Genomic DNA, 18,793 nt, shown 5'->3' on the forward strand with positions numbered 1-18,793 from the left:
CCAAAATTGTCTGTAGTTCAGATTTTCTGTGTGAAATTTATTGAGGAAGTTTCTTTTCATCACTGGATAGCATAGAGTTGAATAGGAGGGTAAAGTGTCCCCCACTACCCCATATCATTTATATGATAAATTACTACTTTATCTTAAGTAGTTGTATTTTATTGTAACTTAAGAAGAATATTTAGTTTAATTTTTGTATTAAGAAGATTATAACTTAAGAAGAATATTTAGTTTAATTTACAACATTCTAAAATATTTTGGAGTGTTCTCTGGCTACATCTTCTATCATTACAGAGATTATTTTGATATAAATTATAGTCAGTTAAAATTACTTCAGTTCCTCTTGGTTATACATATCTTTCCTTCAATTCAATCTGGTTATGACCTTTAAATCATTACTCAGTATTTGTGATATATTTCTTACAGTGTACCATCTATATTGCGTAGTAACAGATTTCGCAGAGATGCAAAAGCCTTGGAAGAAGATGAAGAAATGTGGTTTAATGAAGATGAGGAAGAGGAAGGAAAAGTGGTTGTGGCGCCAGTGGAAAAATCTAAACCAGAAGATGATTTTCCAGATAATTATGAAAAGTTTATGGAGACTAAAAAAGGTATTCAAATTCTGAATTTTTGCACAGTGTACCCTTATTTAGTGCAGAAATTATTTTGTTGCTTGTGAAGTTTTGTTTGTAGTTTATAAAGCAAGAAAGACAAGAATTTTATACCAAATTGTGTTCTTTTAAAATTATGTACTTTTTCCAAATCTGTCTGGGAATTCTTTTCATGTTTAAAATGTTTCTCTTCAAATTTGCCATTTTGTAATGCTATTAATTTGCTAGTTAGAAATTGAGTTACCTACTTACACTTTTCTTTCTGTGAATAGTCTTGGCTTTATTTCTATACTGAAATTCTCAATAATAACAGAGACCATATAGCTTCATAGAAACCTTCTAGAGTACTTTGCCTGTGTCTTTTACAGCTGATAAACTGAACTCAAACAAGTAACTTTGCTCTTTGAAATTTTAAAATTACGAAAGTTGCATAAAGATATACTATCAAGAGAAGTGAAAAACTAAAATAAAACTTCCCTTGGCTTTCAGATGTGCTTAACTTGTTTTATAAAATGAAGATCTTGCTAGTACTGTATCTTTCAAAAGAACTAATCATTTTATTTCTGTGGCCTGAGGAATTACCATTTTTTGGAATACTGCCCTGTGTATGTCATTTAAATATTTAATTAAAATTTATACCTTGCTGGGCATGGTGGCTCACATCTGTAATCCCAGCACTTTGGGAGGCTGAGGCAGGTGGATCATTTGAGCCCGGGAGTTCCAGACGACCCTGGGTAGCATGGTAAAACCCTGTCTACAAAAAAAACACAAAAATTAGATGGGCACAGTGGCACTTACCTGGAGTCCCGGCTACTAGGAAGGCTGAGGCTGGAGGATCACTTGAGACCAGGAGGTCGAAGCTGCAGTGAGCCATGAGCTGCCACTGCACTCTAGCCTGGTAACAGAGAAAGACCCTATCTCAAAAACAAAACAAAAAGTTATGTCTTAGAAGATAAAAGCCTTTCTTGGATTTATTATGTAAGTTTGTGATTTTGAATGTGACATTTTCTGAAGGCAATTCTCAGAAAATTTATTTATTACATTTTCTTTGAAACTATTGTTCCTACTCATTTTCAACTCATTAATTTGATAAGTTTTTTTTGCCTCAGCATGGTGGAGCAAAAAGCCTATTAAAATGTCCTAAGGAATGGGTACCTTTGCTAGACAAATTCTTCTGCCTTTACTCATTATAGGTACTGCCCTGACTATAGTCAAAAGAGGCAATACAGCCATATTTGAAGTTCTGTATCCAGTGTTGAGTGAGACACTGTTAAGAATCATATATAAAAATAATAACCAGATGTTAAAAGGGATTGGACACCTATGTCATAAAACAAACAGAAAAGGGAACCTGGAATATTTAGGACTTACAGACTTGATCATTGTCATTAGGCATTTGGAATATTGACTTGTGAGAGAAATTACTAGGTTTTTACAATGAGTAAAGAAGTGTAGAATCAGTGAGTGGAAGCTACAGGGAGACAATAAAAGGAAGAGTCAGACAGCTCATGAGATTTTAGATGGATATGCTAGATACCACAATGTAGAGTTCTAGCATAGGATGGCTAATTTTGTTATGATCCGTAAGGTCCTTCCTAATACTGAGATTTCTAAGATTCTAGCTGATAAAGACTTATCACTTGTATTAGTTCGTTTAACACTGTTATAAAGAACTACCTAAGACTGGGTAGTTTATGAAGAAAAGAGGTTTGATCGACTCACGGTTCCTTAGGCTTAACAGGAAACATGGCTGAAAGGCTTCGGGAAACTTACAGTCATGGTTGAAGGCGCAAGGAAAGCAAGCATATCTTAACCATGGTGGAGCGGGAGACAGAGAGTGTGAAGGAGGAGGTGCCACACACTTTTGTTTGTTTGTTTGTTTGTTTTTTGAGATGTAGTCTCACTCTTGTTGCCCAGCCTGAAGTGCAGTGCCGTGATCTCAGCTCACTGCAACCTCCGCCTCCCGGGTTCAAGCGATTCTCCTGCCTCCCAAGTATTTGGGATTACAGGCATGCACCACCACACCCGGCTAATTTTTACATTTTCAATAGAGATGGGGTTTCACCATGTTGACCAGGCTGGTCTCGAACTCCTGGCCTCAGATGATTCACCCGCCTTGGCCTCCCAAAGTGCTGGGATTACAAGCATGAGCCACCAAGCCCGACCAAGGTGCCACACACTTTTAAACAACCAGATCTCATGAGAACTCACTATCACAAAAATAGCAAGGGGGTATTCTGCCTCCATGATTCAATCATGTCCTCCAACACAATTACAATTCACAATGAGATTTGGGTGGGGACAAGAGCCAAACCTTATCATTCCACCGCAGCCCCTCCCTAATCTCATGTCCTTTTTACATTTCAAAACCAATCATGCCTTCCCAACAGTCCCCCAAAGTCATAACTTATTCCAGCATTAACTCAAAAGTCCAAGCACAAAGTCTCATATGAGACAAGGTAAATCCCTTCTGCCTATGAGCCTATAAAATAAAAAACAAGTTAGTTACCTCCAAGATACAATGAGGGTGCAGACATTGGGTAAATGCTCCCATTCCAAATGGGAGAAATTGGCCAAATCAAAGGGGCTACAGGCCCTGGGCAAGTCCAAAGCCCAGCAGGGCAGTCTTTGAATCTTAAAGCTCCGAAATCGTGTCCTTTGACTCCGTGTCTAACACTAGGGCCTGCTGATAGAACAGGTAGGCTCCCAAGGCCCCAGCTGGCTCTGCCCCTATGGCTCTGCCGGGTACGGCCCCCATAGCTGCTTTCATGGGCTGGAGTTGAGTGCCTGTGGCTTTTCCAGGTACATGGTGCAAGCTGTTGGTGGATCTCCTGTTCTGGGGTCTGGAGGATGATGGCCCATGGCTGCACTAGGCAATATCCCAGTGGGGACTCTGTGTGGGGACTGCAACCTCACATTTCCCTTCTGCATTGCCCTAGTAGAGGTTCTTCATAAGAGCTCTGCCCTGCAGCAGATTTCTGCCTAGACATCCAGGCATTTCTGTATGTCTTCTGAAATCTAGATGGCTTGAGAATCAGAGGTTACCAAACCTCAGTTCTTGCCCTCTGCACACCCACAGGCCCAGCATCACATGGAAGCCACCAAGACTTGGGGCTTGCACCCTCTAAAGCCATGGCCCAAGCTGTACCTTGGCTCCTTTTAGCCATGACTGGAGCTGCAGCACCTGGGATGCAGAGTGTCCCAAGACTGCACAGAGCAGTAGGTCCCTGGGCCCAGTTCACAAAACCATTTTTCCCTCCTAGGCCTCTGGGCCTGTGAATTAACATTTGGCTCCTTGTTACTTATTCAGATTTCTGCAGCCAGCTTGAATTTCTCCTCAGAAAATGGGTTTTTCTTTTCTACTGCATGGTCAGGCTGCAAGTTTTCCAAACTTTATGCTCTGCTCCTTTTTAAATATAAATTCTAATTTCAGACTATCTCTTTCTTCATGCATATGAGCATACACTTTTAGAAACAGCCAGAAGGCTTTTTTTTTTTTGAGACGGAATCTCTGTTGCCCAGGCTGGAATGCAGTGGCATGATCTCAGCTCACTGCAACCTCTGCCTCCCAGGTTCAACCAATTCTCCTGCCTCAGCCTCCCAAGTAGCTGGGACTACAGGTGTGTGCCACCATGACCACCAGCTAATTTTTGTATTTTTAGTAGAGACAGGGTTTCACCATGTTGGCCAAGCTGGTCTTGAACTCCTGACCTCAAGTAATCCACCCACCTCAACCTCCCAGAGTGCTGGGATTACAGGCGTGAGCCACCATGCCATGCCCAGCCCAGGCCACTGCTTGAATGCTTTGCTGCTTAGAGATTTTTCCACCAGATATCTAAATCATCTCTCTGAAGTTCAAGTTCCACAGATCTCTAGGGCAGGGGCAAAATGCTGCCAGTCTCTTTGCTAAAGCATAGCAAGTATGACCTTTACTCCAGTTCCAAGTAAGTTCCTTACCTCCATCTGAGACCTCCTCAGCCTGGACTTCATTGTCCATATTACTGTCAGCATTTTGGTCAAAACCAGTCAACAAGTCTTTTGGAAGTTCCAGACTTTCCCATATCTTCTTGTCTTTTTCTAAGACCTCCAAATTGTTCCAACCTCTGCCTATTACCCGGTTCCAAAGTTGCTTCCACATTTTCAGGTATCTTTTTTTTGAGATGGAGTGTCACTCTGTCGCCCAGGCTAGTGTTCAGTGGCACAATCTCGGCTCGCTGCAACTTCTGCCTCCAGGGTTCAAGCGATTCTCCTGCCTCAGCCACCGGAGCAGCTGGGATTATAGGTGTTTGCCACCACCCCCAGCTAATTTTTGTATTTTTAATAGAGAAGAGGTTTCATCATGTTGGCCAGGCTGGTCTTGAACTCCTGACCTCAAGTTATCCACCCTCCTCAGCCTCCCAAAGTACTGGGATTACAGGCGTGAGCCACCGCGCCTTGCCATTTTCAGGTATCTTTATAGCAGTACCCCACTCCTGGTACAAATTTTCTGTGTCAGTTCGTTTTCACGCTGCTCTAAAGAACTACCTGAGACTGTGTAATTTATGAAGAAAAGAGGTATAATTGACTTACAATTCCACGTAGCTGGGGAGGCCTCAGGAAACTTGTGGTGGAAGGTGAATGGGAAACAAGGCATGTCTTACATGGCAGCAGGAGAGAGAGAGCAAGGGGGGACATGCCACCCTTTAGAACAACCAGATCTCGTGAGAACTCACTGTCACAAGAACAGCAAGGGGGAAGTCCACCCCCATGATCCAGTCACCTCTCAGCAGGTCCCTCCCCTGACACATGGGGATTACAATTTGATTTGAGATTTGAGGGGGGGACACAGAGCCAAACCGTATCATCACTGTACACATCATGCTCTACTTTTTAAAAAGTTCTTAGGAAACAAAGGCAATTTTTTTTTTTTTTTTTTTTTTTTGAGACAGAGTTTCGCTCTTGTTGCCCAGGCTGGAGTGCAGTGGCATGATCTCGGCTCACCACAACCTCTGCCTCCCGGGTTCAAGTGATTCTCCTGCTTCAGCCTCCCAAGTAGCTGGGATTATAGACATACGCCACCACACCCAGATAATTTTGTATTTTTAGTAAAGACGGGGTTTTTCCATTTTGGTCAGGCTGGTCTTGAACTCTGGCCTCGGGTGATCTGCCCGCCTCAGCCTCCCAAAGTGTTGGGATTACAGGCGTGAGCCACCGTGCCCGGGCAGCAATGTTTTATAAGTTTTTAAATTATTGCTCTTTTTAGATGTTTTGACTTAGCAGTATTTATTGATATACGTTCAAAATTTTACTTTTACTTTAGCAAAAGAAAGTGAAGACAAGGAAAACCTTCCCAAAAGGACATCTCCTGGTGGCTTCAAATTTACTTTCTCCCACTCTGCCAGTGCTGCTAATGGAACAAACAGTAAATCTGTAGTGGCTCAGACACCGCCAGCAACTTCTAATGGATCCTCTTCCAAAACCACAAACTTGGCTACGTCAGTAACAGCCACCAAGGTAGGTGAAACAACATTACACACGAACTTTGCTTTTCCCATCTGTGAGATTTTTTTCATGTTTACTGAAAAAAATTTGGATAATCAAAACAATTTCAATAGAATTTTTGTTATCAAAACATTGTTGATTATAGAATTTTATTTTATTTATTTTATTTTATTTTTTGAGACAGTCTCACTCTGTCGCCAGGCTGGTGTGCAGTGGAGTGATCTCAGCTCACTGCAACCTCCGCCTCCCGAGTTCAAGCAATTCTCCTGCCTCAGCCTCCCAAGTAGCTGGGACTATAGGCGCATGCCACCACACCCAGCTAATTTTTGTATTTTTAGTAGAGACGGGGTTTCACCACATTGGCCAGAATGGTCTCGATCTCTTGACTTCATGATCCGCCCACCTCGGCCTCCCAAGGAGAATTTCATTTTATTTAGGCTTATGATAATAAATGTAAGCATCCTTCCTCCTTGTCCTCCATTCTATTTTGGAGCACTTAAGTTGATTCTAATATTTCACTGACTACTTAGTGTTACTGCATTTTAAATTATTTTCTTGGATAGTTGAGTAGTAGAATATGTTCATACATATGGTCACATTCATCTTCAGAAAGTCTGTGCCAGTTGATGTTACTATAAACTGTATATGAGTGTGCCTGGCCAATTGCAGCTTTGCCAGTGCTATAATTATTTTTAGTATTTGCCAGGTAGGTAGGTGAGACAGTATATAATATCTCATTTCCAATTGTGTATACTTTATTGGTAGTAAGGCTAAATATTAGCCTTTTGAATCTGCTCTTCTCTGCAAATTGGATTATATTATTGTTGATGAATCTTTAGTTAAGGATATTAGACTTTCTGTTGTTCTTATAACAAATGTATTTCCCTTGGTTACCTTTTTTTATAAACAAGTTTAAATTTTATATGAAACATTTTTCTTGTTCATATGTTATATGAAATCATCCTTTTTCCCCAAAAAGGAGTGGCTTAAAATAAAAAGGCATAAATATGGGACAACTATTGTATAAAAATAGAAAGACAAGCAGAAACACCGTGGTAGTGCACACCTAGCTGAAGGAATGCATCTTTTTTTTTTTTTTTTTTTTGAGACGGAGTCTCGCTCTGTCGCCCAGGCTGGAGTGCAGTGGCCGGATCTCAGCTCACTGCAAGCTCCGCCTCCCGGGTTTACGCCATTCTCCTGCCTCAGCCTCCCGAGTAGCTGGGACTACAGGCGCCCGCCACCTCGCCCGGCTAGATTTTTTTATTTTTAGTAGAGACAGGGTTTCACGGGGTTAGCCAGGATGGTCTCCATCTCCTGACCTTGTGATCCGCCCGTCTCGGCCTCCCAAAGTGCTGGGATTACAGGCTTGAGCCACCGTGCCCGGCCAGGAATGCATCTTGTTTGGAACACAAAATATAAGTCTAAGTTTATTTTACAAAAATGAAGAATTTTCATTCAGTAGTATAGTGAGATAGGCTCTTGACAATAGCATTTTCATGGTATTCTGTATTTGAAATATATTTTATGTTTTTTAACTGGAAAATTTTAAAATTAATTTTCAACTTTATGGTAGGACAATTTAGAGTGATATTGTGACACTACATTAAGAATGTTTGGGCTGGGCACAGTGGCTTACACCTGTAATCCTAGGACTGTGGGAGGCCAAGGCAGGAGGATCGCTTGAGCCCAGGAGTCCAGGACCACTCTGGGCAACAAGGTGAGACGCCATCTCTACAAAAAGTATTAAAATATTAGCTGGGTGTGGTGGCACACACCTGTGGTTCCAGCTACTCAAGAGTCTTAGGCAGGAGAGTCGGTTGAACCTGAGAGGTGGAGACTTCAGTGAGCCATGATCTTGCCACTGCACTCCAGCTTGAGCAAGAGAGTGAGACCCTGTCTCAAAAAAGAGTATTTGCTATAGAGTTGTGTTGTTTGGGTTCAAATGTTGACTCTGCCTCTTTCTAGCTGTATCACCTTGAATAAGTTATTTAATCTCTCTGGGCCTTAAGCTGCCTGCCTTCCTGCTTCCCGGTTGTTGTTGCGACAGTCTCACTCTGTCACCCAGCCTGGAGTGCAGTGGTGCGATCACAGCTCACTGCCTCCCCTACCTCCTGGGCTCAACTGATCCTCCCATCTCAGCCTCCCGAGTAGCTGGGGATGCAGGTGCATGCCACTATGCCTGGCTAGTTTTTGTATTTTTGGTAGAGATGGGTTTTCGCCATGTTGCCCAGGCTGGTCTCAGACTGCTGGGCTCAAGCAGTCCTGCTCAGCCCCCCAAAGTGTTAGGATTAACAGGCGTTAGCCAGCATGCCTGGCTGACTTTCTTGTTTTAAAAAGGGATAAAATAGTACCTACTTTATAAGCTTGTTGGGATGATTAAATTATTTAACAAATGTAAAATGCTGAGAACACTGCTTGACACCTTCTCAATATATGTTAGCTTTTCTTTTTTTTTTTTTCTTTTTTTTTTTTTTTTTTTTTTTTTTTTTTTTTTTTTTTTGAGACGGAGTCTCGCTCTGTCACCCAGGCTGGAGTGCAGTGGCGCGATCTCAGCTCACTGCAAGCTCCGCCTCCCCGGGTTCACGCCATTCTCCTGCCTCAGCCTCCCGAGTAGCTGGGACTACAGGCGCCCACCACCTCGCCCAGCTAATTTTCTTGTATTTTTAGTAGAGACGGGGTTTCACCGTGTTAGCCAGGATGGTCTCGATCTCATGACCTCGTGATCCGCCCGTCTCGGCCTCCCAAAGTGCTGGAATTACAGGCTTGAGCCACCGCGCCCGGCCCTTTTTTTTTTTTTCAAATCGAAGTAATACGTGCACTTACTTTCAAAAGTCAAATATTACCAAAAAGCAAGTTTATATTAGAAAAAAATCAGTCTCTCTGTTCCCCTCCACAAAGATACCTTTGAACTCTTTTAGCTATGTCTTTTATTTCTAATAATATGTCAATACTGCATACCTTTTCTATCCTACTTTTATATCCTGTTCATTTTGTTTTCCTATTATATTTTCTGTGATATTTCCCTGAGTTTTTATTATCCTTCCAGATAATTTACTTATGAATGAGCAAAATTAAATGCAAGCACCAACACCTTTTTCACTCTTCTTGACACTTAACAGCAGATTACAGAATACATCTGTTATACATCCTTTTTAGAGACAGGGATAAAAACAATGTTCTTGGAAAACAGTTGCTCAATCACTGTAGATACAGAATTTGGAAATTAAGCAAGATAGGAGTTGACAGAAGTTAAGCACCGCTTTAATTTGCTCTCAGCCTTCTTAACAAAGCATGCCCACATTCCTAAGGGGTGGCAGATTCTTTATCACCAGTTGCCCTTTGGTTTAGCCAGTTTCACCAACAGTGTTAATTGCTATAGTTGAAGGCTGGCTAGACATTAGCTAGTAATGAATTTAAACAGAACATTTGTTTTTATGATATAAATGTCATAAAGACAAAATACTTCTTTAGTTGTATAACTGTAAAACTTGCATGTTTTCTATGAGGAAAAATATATAAAATCAGAATGAGAAGCCATTTGTGGATACTAAAATAAACACTTGTCACAGATTCACAGTAGAGAAACCTGTTATCTTACTTTTTTATGTAGCAAATTTATCTTGGTGAATTCTGCATATCAGAACATTAGAGATTTCCTGCATAGAACTCAAAAGTGTAGATATACCTTAATTTATAATTAGCCCCTATCGATGGGCATTCAAGTTGTTTCCAGCTTTTTGTAGTTACAATCATTGCTGCAGTGTGTGACCACTTACATACATCGTTACATATACATGTGTATTTCTGTATAGAATGTGCATTTATTATAATGTAGGATTACAGGTGTGCGACACCATGCATGGCTAATTTTTGTATTTTCAGTAGAGATGGGGTTTCACCATGTTGGCCAGGCTCATCAGGAATTCCTGGCCTCAAGTGATTCACCGACCTCGGCCTCCCAAAGTGCTTTTTCATAGGTTATTGTTGTCATTTATTTTGATCCTTTCATTCACATTGGAAACTACTCAAGTGGTAATCTTAGGATTTCCTTTCATTTAAAAAAAAAAAAAAGGCAGATTTTAATAAGAGTGCTAAGACAATTTGATGGGGGAAAGAGTACTCTGTTCTTTCTTTCTTTTTTTTTTTTGAGACAGAGTCTCGCTCTGTCGCCCAGGCTAGAGTGCAGTGGCGAAATCTTGGCTCACTGCAAGCTCCGCCTCCCGGTTCACGCCATTGTCCTGCCTCAGCCTCCCGAGTAGCTGGGACTACAGGCGCCCGCCACACCTGGCTAATTTTTTGTATTTTTAGTAGAGACGGGGTTTCACTGTGTTAGCCAGGATGGTCTTGATCTCCTGACCTCGTGATCTGTCCGCCTTGGCCTCCCAGAGTGCTGGGATTACAGGTGTGAGCCACTGCGCCTGGCCAGAATACCCGTTTCAATAAATGTTACAACTGTATATCCACATGCAGAAGAATGAAGTTAGAGGCCTATCTCACATCATATACAAAACTCTCACAATGGATGAAAAGATCCAAATGTAAAAGTTATAAGTCTAAAGCTCTTTTTTAAAAAAAGGCATAAATATCTATGACCTTGGATTTAGGCAATGATTTCTTAGAATATGACACAAATACCACAAGTGACAAAAGAAAAATAATAAATTGGACTCCATCAAAATTTAAAAATTTTGTACTCCAAAGGATACTACCATAAATTGAAAAGACAATCCACAAAATGGGAAGAAATATTTGTAAATGACATATGTGATAAGTAACTGGTATCCAGAATATATAAAGAACTCTTACACTTCAGCATGACAACCCAGTTTTAAAATGGGCAAAGGATTTTAATAGACATTTCTAAAAAGAAGATACACAAGTGGCCCATGTAAGCATGTAGAAAGATGTTTAACATCATTAGTAAGGGAAATGCAAATCAAAATCACAATATGATAGCATTTCACATCTTCTAGGATAGCTATAATAAAAAAGATGCACAAAAACAAGTGTTAGCAAGAATGTAAATTGTGACATCCGTTGCTAGTGAGAATATAAAATAGCATAACAGGCCAGGTGCAGAGTCTCATGCCTGTAATCCCAGCACTTTCGGAGATCCGAGGCAGGAGGATCGTGTGAACCCAGGAGCTCGAGACCAGCCTGGGCAACATGGCAAAACCCCGTCTCTACAAAAATTAGCTGGACATGGTGGCACATGACTGTGGTCCCTCAGGAGGCTGAGGTGGGAGGATCACTTGAGCACAGCATGCAGAGGTTGCAATGAGCCAAGATCACGTCACTGTACTCCAGCCTGGGCAACAGAGTGAGACCACGTCTCAAAAAATAAATAAATAAATAAATAAAAATAAAATGGTATAGCAGCTTTGGAGTATAGTCAGGAGGTTCCCTAAAAAGTCAGTGTACCGTATGACCCAGACTTACCATAAGACCCAACTACCTCATTTCCTCGGTATATATTTAAGAAAACTAAAAACGTGTCCACTGTAAAACTTGTATATGAATGTTAATAGCAGCATTGTTCATAATAGCCAAAAAGTGGGAATAACCCAAATGTCTCTCAGTTTATGATGAATGGATACACAAAATGTGGCATATTCATACAGTGGATATTATTTGGCCATAAAAAGGAATAAAGTCCTGATATGCTAAGCATAGATTAACTTTGAAAACATTGTGGGCCGGGCGCGGTGGCTCAAGCCTGTAATCCCAGCACTTTGGGAGGCCGAGGCGGGCGGATCACGAGGTCAGGAGATCGAGACCATCCTGGCTAACACGGTGAAACCCCGTCTCTACTAAAAATACAAAAAGAAATTAGCCGGGCGTGGTGGCGGGCGCCTGTAGTCCCAGCTACTTGGGAGGCTGAGGCAGGAGAATGGCGTGAACCCAGGAGGCGGAGCTTGCAGTGAGCCGAGATCGCGCCACTGCACTCCAGTCTGGGCGACAGAGCGAGACTCCGTCTCAAAAAAAAAAAAAAAAAAAAAAAGAAAACATTGTGGTAATTGAAGTAAACCAGTCACAAAAAAAACACATATTGTATGATTCCATTTATATGAACTGTCCAGAATAAGCAAATCCACGGAAACAAAGTAGGTTAGTGGTTGCCAAGAGCTGGGTGGTGGGGGGTGTGGTGGGGGAATGAGGACTGTTTATGGGGACTTTTTTGGTGGGTGAAATGATGGAAATGTTCTGGAATTAGTGGTGATTACATAACTTGTGAATATACTAAAGCCGCTAAATTATATGTTCTAAAAGGGTGAGTTTATGGTGTGTGAAAATTACACACTTTAAAAAGTTGACTTTATGGTATGGACTTAGTAGTGCCCTGCTTTTTTGGGGAGATGTTAGTTGTTTTTAGTTCTCCCCATACCCCTTCTGTGAAGCCATCTAACTTTTACAGACAAAGCTAGTCTCTTACACCTTGTAAGTATAAGCGTGCTTGTTAGTGTTCTGAGAGCCTACATAGCAAAGCTTATTGTAGGGTAGCATGTCTGCTCAGTATACAAAATTTAAATGTATTCTTTCATTTTCAGCCTGGCCTTACCCATGCCCTTTTCTTTGCCTAAAATCATGAAATATACGGTCCTTCGCTCTGTAAAGTTCATTACATTCTCTATAGAGTTTATTCTTTATAGAATCATTTTCTCTGTAGAATTCCCTATAGTTGGTGATGGTGGAGGAACAGAAATCTCCTGGCTGTCAGAGGTGTAGAATCAATGACCCAGTTGTCTGTTTTACTATAATTTAACTGTCTTCCCTGCTTTCCCCAGTATTTTGGTGCCTTTACTGCTTAGGTTCTTTCTGGGGTTCTCTGAAGACACGCCAGTTTCTCGTTTTCTGTATCCGTCTGCAAATATTTAGTTCTTGGCTTCTTCCTGTTGTATGAGTTGCCTTGCCTCTGATTTCTCTTTTCCAGAAATGCTTTGGCAACTCTAAACTGCTGTTTTTTCTTCTCCTGTTTTCTTTGCTGGTATTTACTTTTTAAATTCCTTACGTAAATACCCTGCAAAAACAACCCAAATGTCCCACCAGAAACTCAGGAATTAAAGTATATGATGAAGCCGGGCATGGTGGCTCATTTCTGTAATCCCAACACTTTGGGAGGCTGAGGCAGGCAGATCACTTGAGGCCAGGAGTTCAAGGCCAGTCTGGTAAAAGACACGGTGAAACCCCGTGTCTACTAAAAATACAAAAGTTAGCTAGGCATGTTGGTGCGTGCATGTAGTCCAAGCTACTTGGGTGACTGAGGCACAAGAATCACTTGCACCCTGGAGAACTGAGATCGCACAACTGCACTCTAGCCTGGGCGACAGAGCAAGACTATAAAAAAAAAAATATATATATATATATATATACACACACACACATATATATATATTCATACCATGGAATGCAAGGGTTTAAAACAATGAAATGGAACTTTATGTCCTGACATCAAAAGCTTTTTGTATATGAACATGATTGTAAAAGAGTAAGTATAATTTCAATCTGGTATTTTAAAACAGTACATTTCTAGATACATATTAAAAGTATGGAATCAGCTTCACAAAGTGCATCTCTAGATTCAGGCCTTTTTACTTCCAACATTTCACATTTTGCATTTTTATTATTTTTATTGTAAACATGTTTTAAATGTATGTTTGCAGAGATAATATAAGTAAAACTCAAATTGTATAACTGAGTTTTTCAGACAATTTATTAATCTTGGGCAAAAACAAGTATTAACCATTTGGAATACATATGTTTATATATTATGATATGTAATACTAAGCATAATTAAAACTTTGCAACTTTGCTGTCATCGTTTTGATTATCAGATTGGTGCCTTTTTATACAAGAATTATTTCTTGTTTTTCCTCTCTTCCAATTTGGCTTAGAAACAAAATAATAGAAAAATGATAGTAGTAATAGCAGCTAATAGCACTTATTGAACACTAACTACATACCAAGCACTGTGCTGAAGTGCTTTAGATGTTTTGTTGTCAACTTATTTATTTATTGTTGTTGTTGTTGTTTTGAGACGGAGTCTTGCTCTTATTGCCCAGGCTGGAGTACAGTGGCACCATCTTGGCTCACTGAAACCTCCACCTCCCGGGTTCAAGCGAGTCTCCTGCCTCAGCCTCTGAAGCAGCTGGGATTACAGGCATGCGCCACCACGCCTGGCTCAGTTTTGTATTTTTAGTAGAGACGGGGTTTCACCATGTTGGTCAGGCTGGACTAGAACTCGTGATGTTAGGTGATCCACTCACCCTGGCCTCCCAAAATGCTAGGATTACATGCATGAGCCACTGCGCCTGGCCATCAATTTAATTTTCAAAATAGTTCACTGAGGCCTAAATACTACTATACCAATTTTACAGACAAACTGAGGCAGAGATATTAAACCACTTGCCCAAGGGTTTGCGGTTTTATTTTTTTATTTGTTTGAGATGGAGTCTTGCTCTGTTGCCCAGGCTGGAATGCAGTGGCATGATCTCCACCTCCTGGGTTCAAGAGATTCTCATCCCTCAGACTCCCGAGTCGCTGGGACTACAGGTGCCTGGCACCACGCTGGGCTAATGTTTTATTTTTAGTAGAGATAGGGTTTCACCATGTTGGCCAGGCTGATTTTGAACTCATCATCTCTCAGGTGACCTGTCTGCCTTAGCCTCCCAAAGTGCTGGAATTACAGGCATAAGCCACTGTACCTGCCCCCAAAGTTTTTTTTGTTTGTTTGTTTACATAAAACGTGCTGTCATTAGAATTTGACATCAGACCTACAGTTAGCCTGTTTTTAACAATTTAGCCATGTTGCTTCTTGCATATCCAGACTTAAGATGTGTGTGTGATTAAGTTGAGAAACAGATTCTCAGACAGGTATATAAGTCTTTCTGATAACTGTTTCTAGCTGCCCAGGGGCCTTTTTTTGGTTGGTTAATATTATAGTGATTTGGTTACATTCTGGTAAAACCAGGTATCTCAGTACTTTAGATATGAAAAATGAGTTACTTCTGTTGTATTTGTTTATCTCCTAGAGGTCTGAAGGGTTTGAACTAAATACAGTGTTTACAGAAGCCCTCTTAATCTATAGGACATAAGTTTTCATGGGATTGACTCAAAATGAATGAAACGCTGTGGATGTATAATTTTCTGGAGAATACCCAGAGTTTTTCTAGGATTTTCACAGAAGTCTGTTACTCATCAAAGGCCAAGACCATGAATTACCTCATGCTTATTTTTCTTTTGGTCAGAGAGCTAGCCCTGAATGTTTTACTTATTATTTTATAAGAATCATTTCATGTGTCTGTCTTCAGCCATTTAAGCTATACTTCAAAAGCACAATGAAAACAATGATGTGTACTTAGTGATGAAATATACACAAGATGAACAAAGACTACAAAGGGATTTCTTGTGGTAATAAAATTAGAGAAATGCACTAGTGCATCTCCAATGTCCTTTCCAGCTTCCAAATGTTATCATTGTTATCCCTATTTGGAAAAGTAGGCATTTTCCCACAGTAAAATTTTGCAGAATTGAGTTTTGAAGTATCATTAATAATCCAAGAACCAGATAGAAAAGTTAAGGGTTACTGCAAGTGCTACCAATTAGTACTCAGATGTTCGTAATTTCAAGCAGTTCCTTTATCAAATTCAAATGTGTTAATTTCTGATATGATTTAGAAAACCGATTTCTGATATCTTTACAAGTGATTGGATTTGTACTAAAAACTCTTTTTTGTTATATATGTTTAAAGAAAATTTTTTAAATTCTTCAATAGGGAAGTTTGGTTGGCTTAGTGGATTATCCAGATGATGAAGAGGAAGATGAAGAAGAAGAAACATCCCCCAGGAAAAGACCTCGTCTTGGCTCATAAAATATTTATTAGGAGACCCTCAACATGTGGTCTTAAAATGCTGCAACTGTTCAATGAGCTGTAAATCCGAATCAGAAAGCTTTCTCAATGGAACTTAGAAAATATACAAGGAGTAGCAAAAGACACTCAATATATCAGCTAAGGGAGTTTAGTTCTAATAAAAAAACAGGCTTCCCAGGAACTTCATTGCTTGCTAGTAATTAAGGGGTTTGCCTTTTAGGCTGTCAAAACAAACGTTAGTAACCAGAACCTGGGAGACAGATTCTCAGCAAGGAAAAGTCGCAGGTTTTGGGATGGTTTAGGGGAGGGGAAAAGGTTGATATAATAATGCAGGGTTGCTCCTCGGGGTATTGATCTAAAAACAATTTTATAGAACTTCAGTTGTAAACTCAATAACATTACTTGTATAATGGTGCTGGCCATGTTGTTGTTTTAATCAGTTGCCTCTTTTTAAAAGAAATTTTTATGGAAAACACATTCAACTATCATTAAAAAAATGAAGTTAAGCTGATGGGACCATTTATTTAAGATTTAACAAAAGTTCAGCCTTTTAGGTAGTTGAAGGGAAGTACACCCCATATTCAGCACATGTTGAATTTTCTACACCAGGAATTTTCAATATGTATATTGATGAAAACAAGCTCAATTCAAACTGGACAGTTTTAAGATAATGTTAAAATCAGCACTTTTAGAGACAATGAAGGCCAAGAATCAGTACAGTAGTATTCCAAAATGATTTTCTCTAGAAATTTGAAAGTGGATAGAACAGAATGTTTTCAACCACCTACCAGTACAATCTTTTGTGGAAGATACTTTGAAATCACTTTTTGCTTTGTTAGTAAAGTTCTCTCTCTTTCCAGAGCTGCAAGTTTTAAAGTGTTACTTATACAGACCAACAAAGAATAGTGCTGAATTAAGTGGCATTTAGTATCTAGAAGCCATTTTGATCCAAGAAGCAACTTGTGAAAGTCAGCATACAGCACATGTAGCTTTTCTGTAAACAAGGGTGTGATATGAAAGCTGCTTTTTTAAGAAGAGTAAAAGCACATTCCATGTACGTAAGTGAATTTTAAAATTAAATTGAGGCAAACAGTTACGTTTTATTTTTAGAGCAACAAGTTAACTGTACATATTTTAATGTTAGTTTGCTCATCTATGATCTGAGATCATGCCGAAGTGAGAAAAATGTCCCCAAAATACAATTTAATGCATTGGGAAAAAAAAATTTTTAATAGTAATTCCAGCCACAATCTTTAGATCACCCTTGTAATGTGTTATGGGTCCATTTTTCCTGGAATAGTTTAATCTGAAGCAGTTTCCCCTGTTTTGGAGATTTTGTAGTTAATTTTAATTTTGGCTATTGTTTGGAAAAGATGAGCTGTCTGTGTAGATATGAAGTATAGTTTTTCCATAAAACAGATGTTTATTTTGTATTAAAAATACCACTGTACTTGTTTTACACCATTTGTATACATGTGGTGATATTAATGCTAAACTGTAAAATTCAGGAATTAAAATGTGACCCTGTAATTCCATAATTGATGTTTGTGTTTGGTTTGTTGTAAATATAAATTAACTCCATTTTGAGATATGTCAATTTTACGGTATCTTTTAAAAGGCAATAAAATTATACATAAATATTTATTATAAACTGCTAGGTCATACCCCAGTTTTAATGAAATAATTCTAAACACATGCGGGTCAACGGCACTTTATCACTGACTACTTATAGAAGGTAAGCCTTGGGGAAATCAAAGCATCATGGTATGGAGCTTTTCTCACCTCTTCAGTTAAAGGTGTACATATAATAAGAAAGAAAGACCTTCCACCTCATAAGGCAGGTGACTCAGGATATTTTAAACCAAGATCAGTAAAGTTCCCATCCACTTTCTTTGAATCAGCAAGTTTTATCCAGACCCATCTCTCAGCTTTTATTAAATTTCTTCTTATAATAAGCCCACATGTAAAACAGTTTCCTAGTTACTTTTTGTTTGTTTGTTTGTTTGTTTGAATCTCGCTCTGTTGCCCAGGCTGGAGTGCAGTGGCGCAATCTTAGCTCACTGCAACCTCCACCTTTGGGTTCTATTGATTCTCCTGCCTCGGCCTCCTGAGTAGCTGGGAGTACAGGCACCCATCACCACACCCAGCTAATTTTTAGTAGAGACAGGGTTTCGCTATGTTGGCCAGGCTGGTCTTGAACTCCTGACCTCAAGTGATCCGCCTGCTTCGGCCTCCAAAAGTGCTGGGATTACAGGTATGAGCCACCGTGTCCAGCCCTCCTCATTACTCTTGACTCCTCTTAAGTAACTTTAAGTCCTAGTAGGAAGTACTATTTTTCTTTTTTTTTTTTTTTTGAGATGTAGTCTCGCTCCATTGCCCAGGCTGGAGTGCAGTGGCACGATTTCAGCTCATTGCAACCTCTGCCACCTGGGTTCAAGCAATTCTCTGCCTCAGCCTCCCAAGTAGCTGGGATTACAGGTGCCCATCACCATGCCAGGCTAATTTTTGTATTTTCAGTAGAGACGGGGTTTCACCATTTTGGCCAGGCTGGTCTTGAACTCCTGACCTTGCGATCCACCTGCCTCAGCCTCCCTGTCTCTGTATCTTATGAAGACTTCCTTTTTCTTTCTGAAGAGCTGCCATAAGTCTTAAACATTTACATCATCATCTGAACTTTTTCTCATAGCAGAAATGTGAATGTTTTCCTGAAGTACAGGTTACAGTTTTCATGGTACAAGTGCTTACCTACGACGATAAGAGAATAAGGCTTAAAATATCCCTTAAAAGAACAATTGTGAGAATTCCACGTTAGCAGCTGTCTTTAAATGACTAC

At 40.0% G+C, this 18,793-nt stretch overlaps 1 protein-coding gene across 29 annotated transcripts in view; it reads left to right on the forward strand.

Moving 5' to 3' along the window:
- PPP4R3B (protein phosphatase 4 regulatory subunit 3B) overlaps positions 1 to 17,495 on the forward strand; it is a 72,061-nt gene extending 54,566 nt beyond the window's left edge. For 8 of the 29 annotated variants that reach the window (XM_045369288.3, XM_005575827.5, XM_074011747.1 and 5 more), the window contains 3 exons: positions 427 to 611; positions 5,911 to 6,104; positions 15,865 to 17,495. In XM_045369288.3, coding sequence (XP_045225223.1) covers positions 427 to 611; positions 5,911 to 6,104; positions 15,865 to 15,960 — 475 coding nt within the window. In that variant the 3' untranslated portion in view covers positions 15,961 to 17,495. Of the gene's footprint in view, positions 1 to 426; positions 612 to 5,910; positions 6,105 to 7,742; positions 7,900 to 15,864 lie in introns of those variants that run through there. The other 21 variants (XM_045369289.3, XM_074011741.1, XM_074011748.1 and 18 more) reach the window with 14 other exon arrangements.
- The last annotated feature ends 1,298 nt before the right edge of the window (positions 17,496 to 18,793 follow it).

Source organism: Macaca fascicularis, chromosome 13 (genome assembly GCF_037993035.2).
Source record: "Macaca fascicularis isolate 582-1 chromosome 13, T2T-MFA8v1.1".
Lineage (NCBI taxonomy): Eukaryota > Metazoa > Chordata > Mammalia > Primates > Cercopithecidae > Macaca > Macaca fascicularis.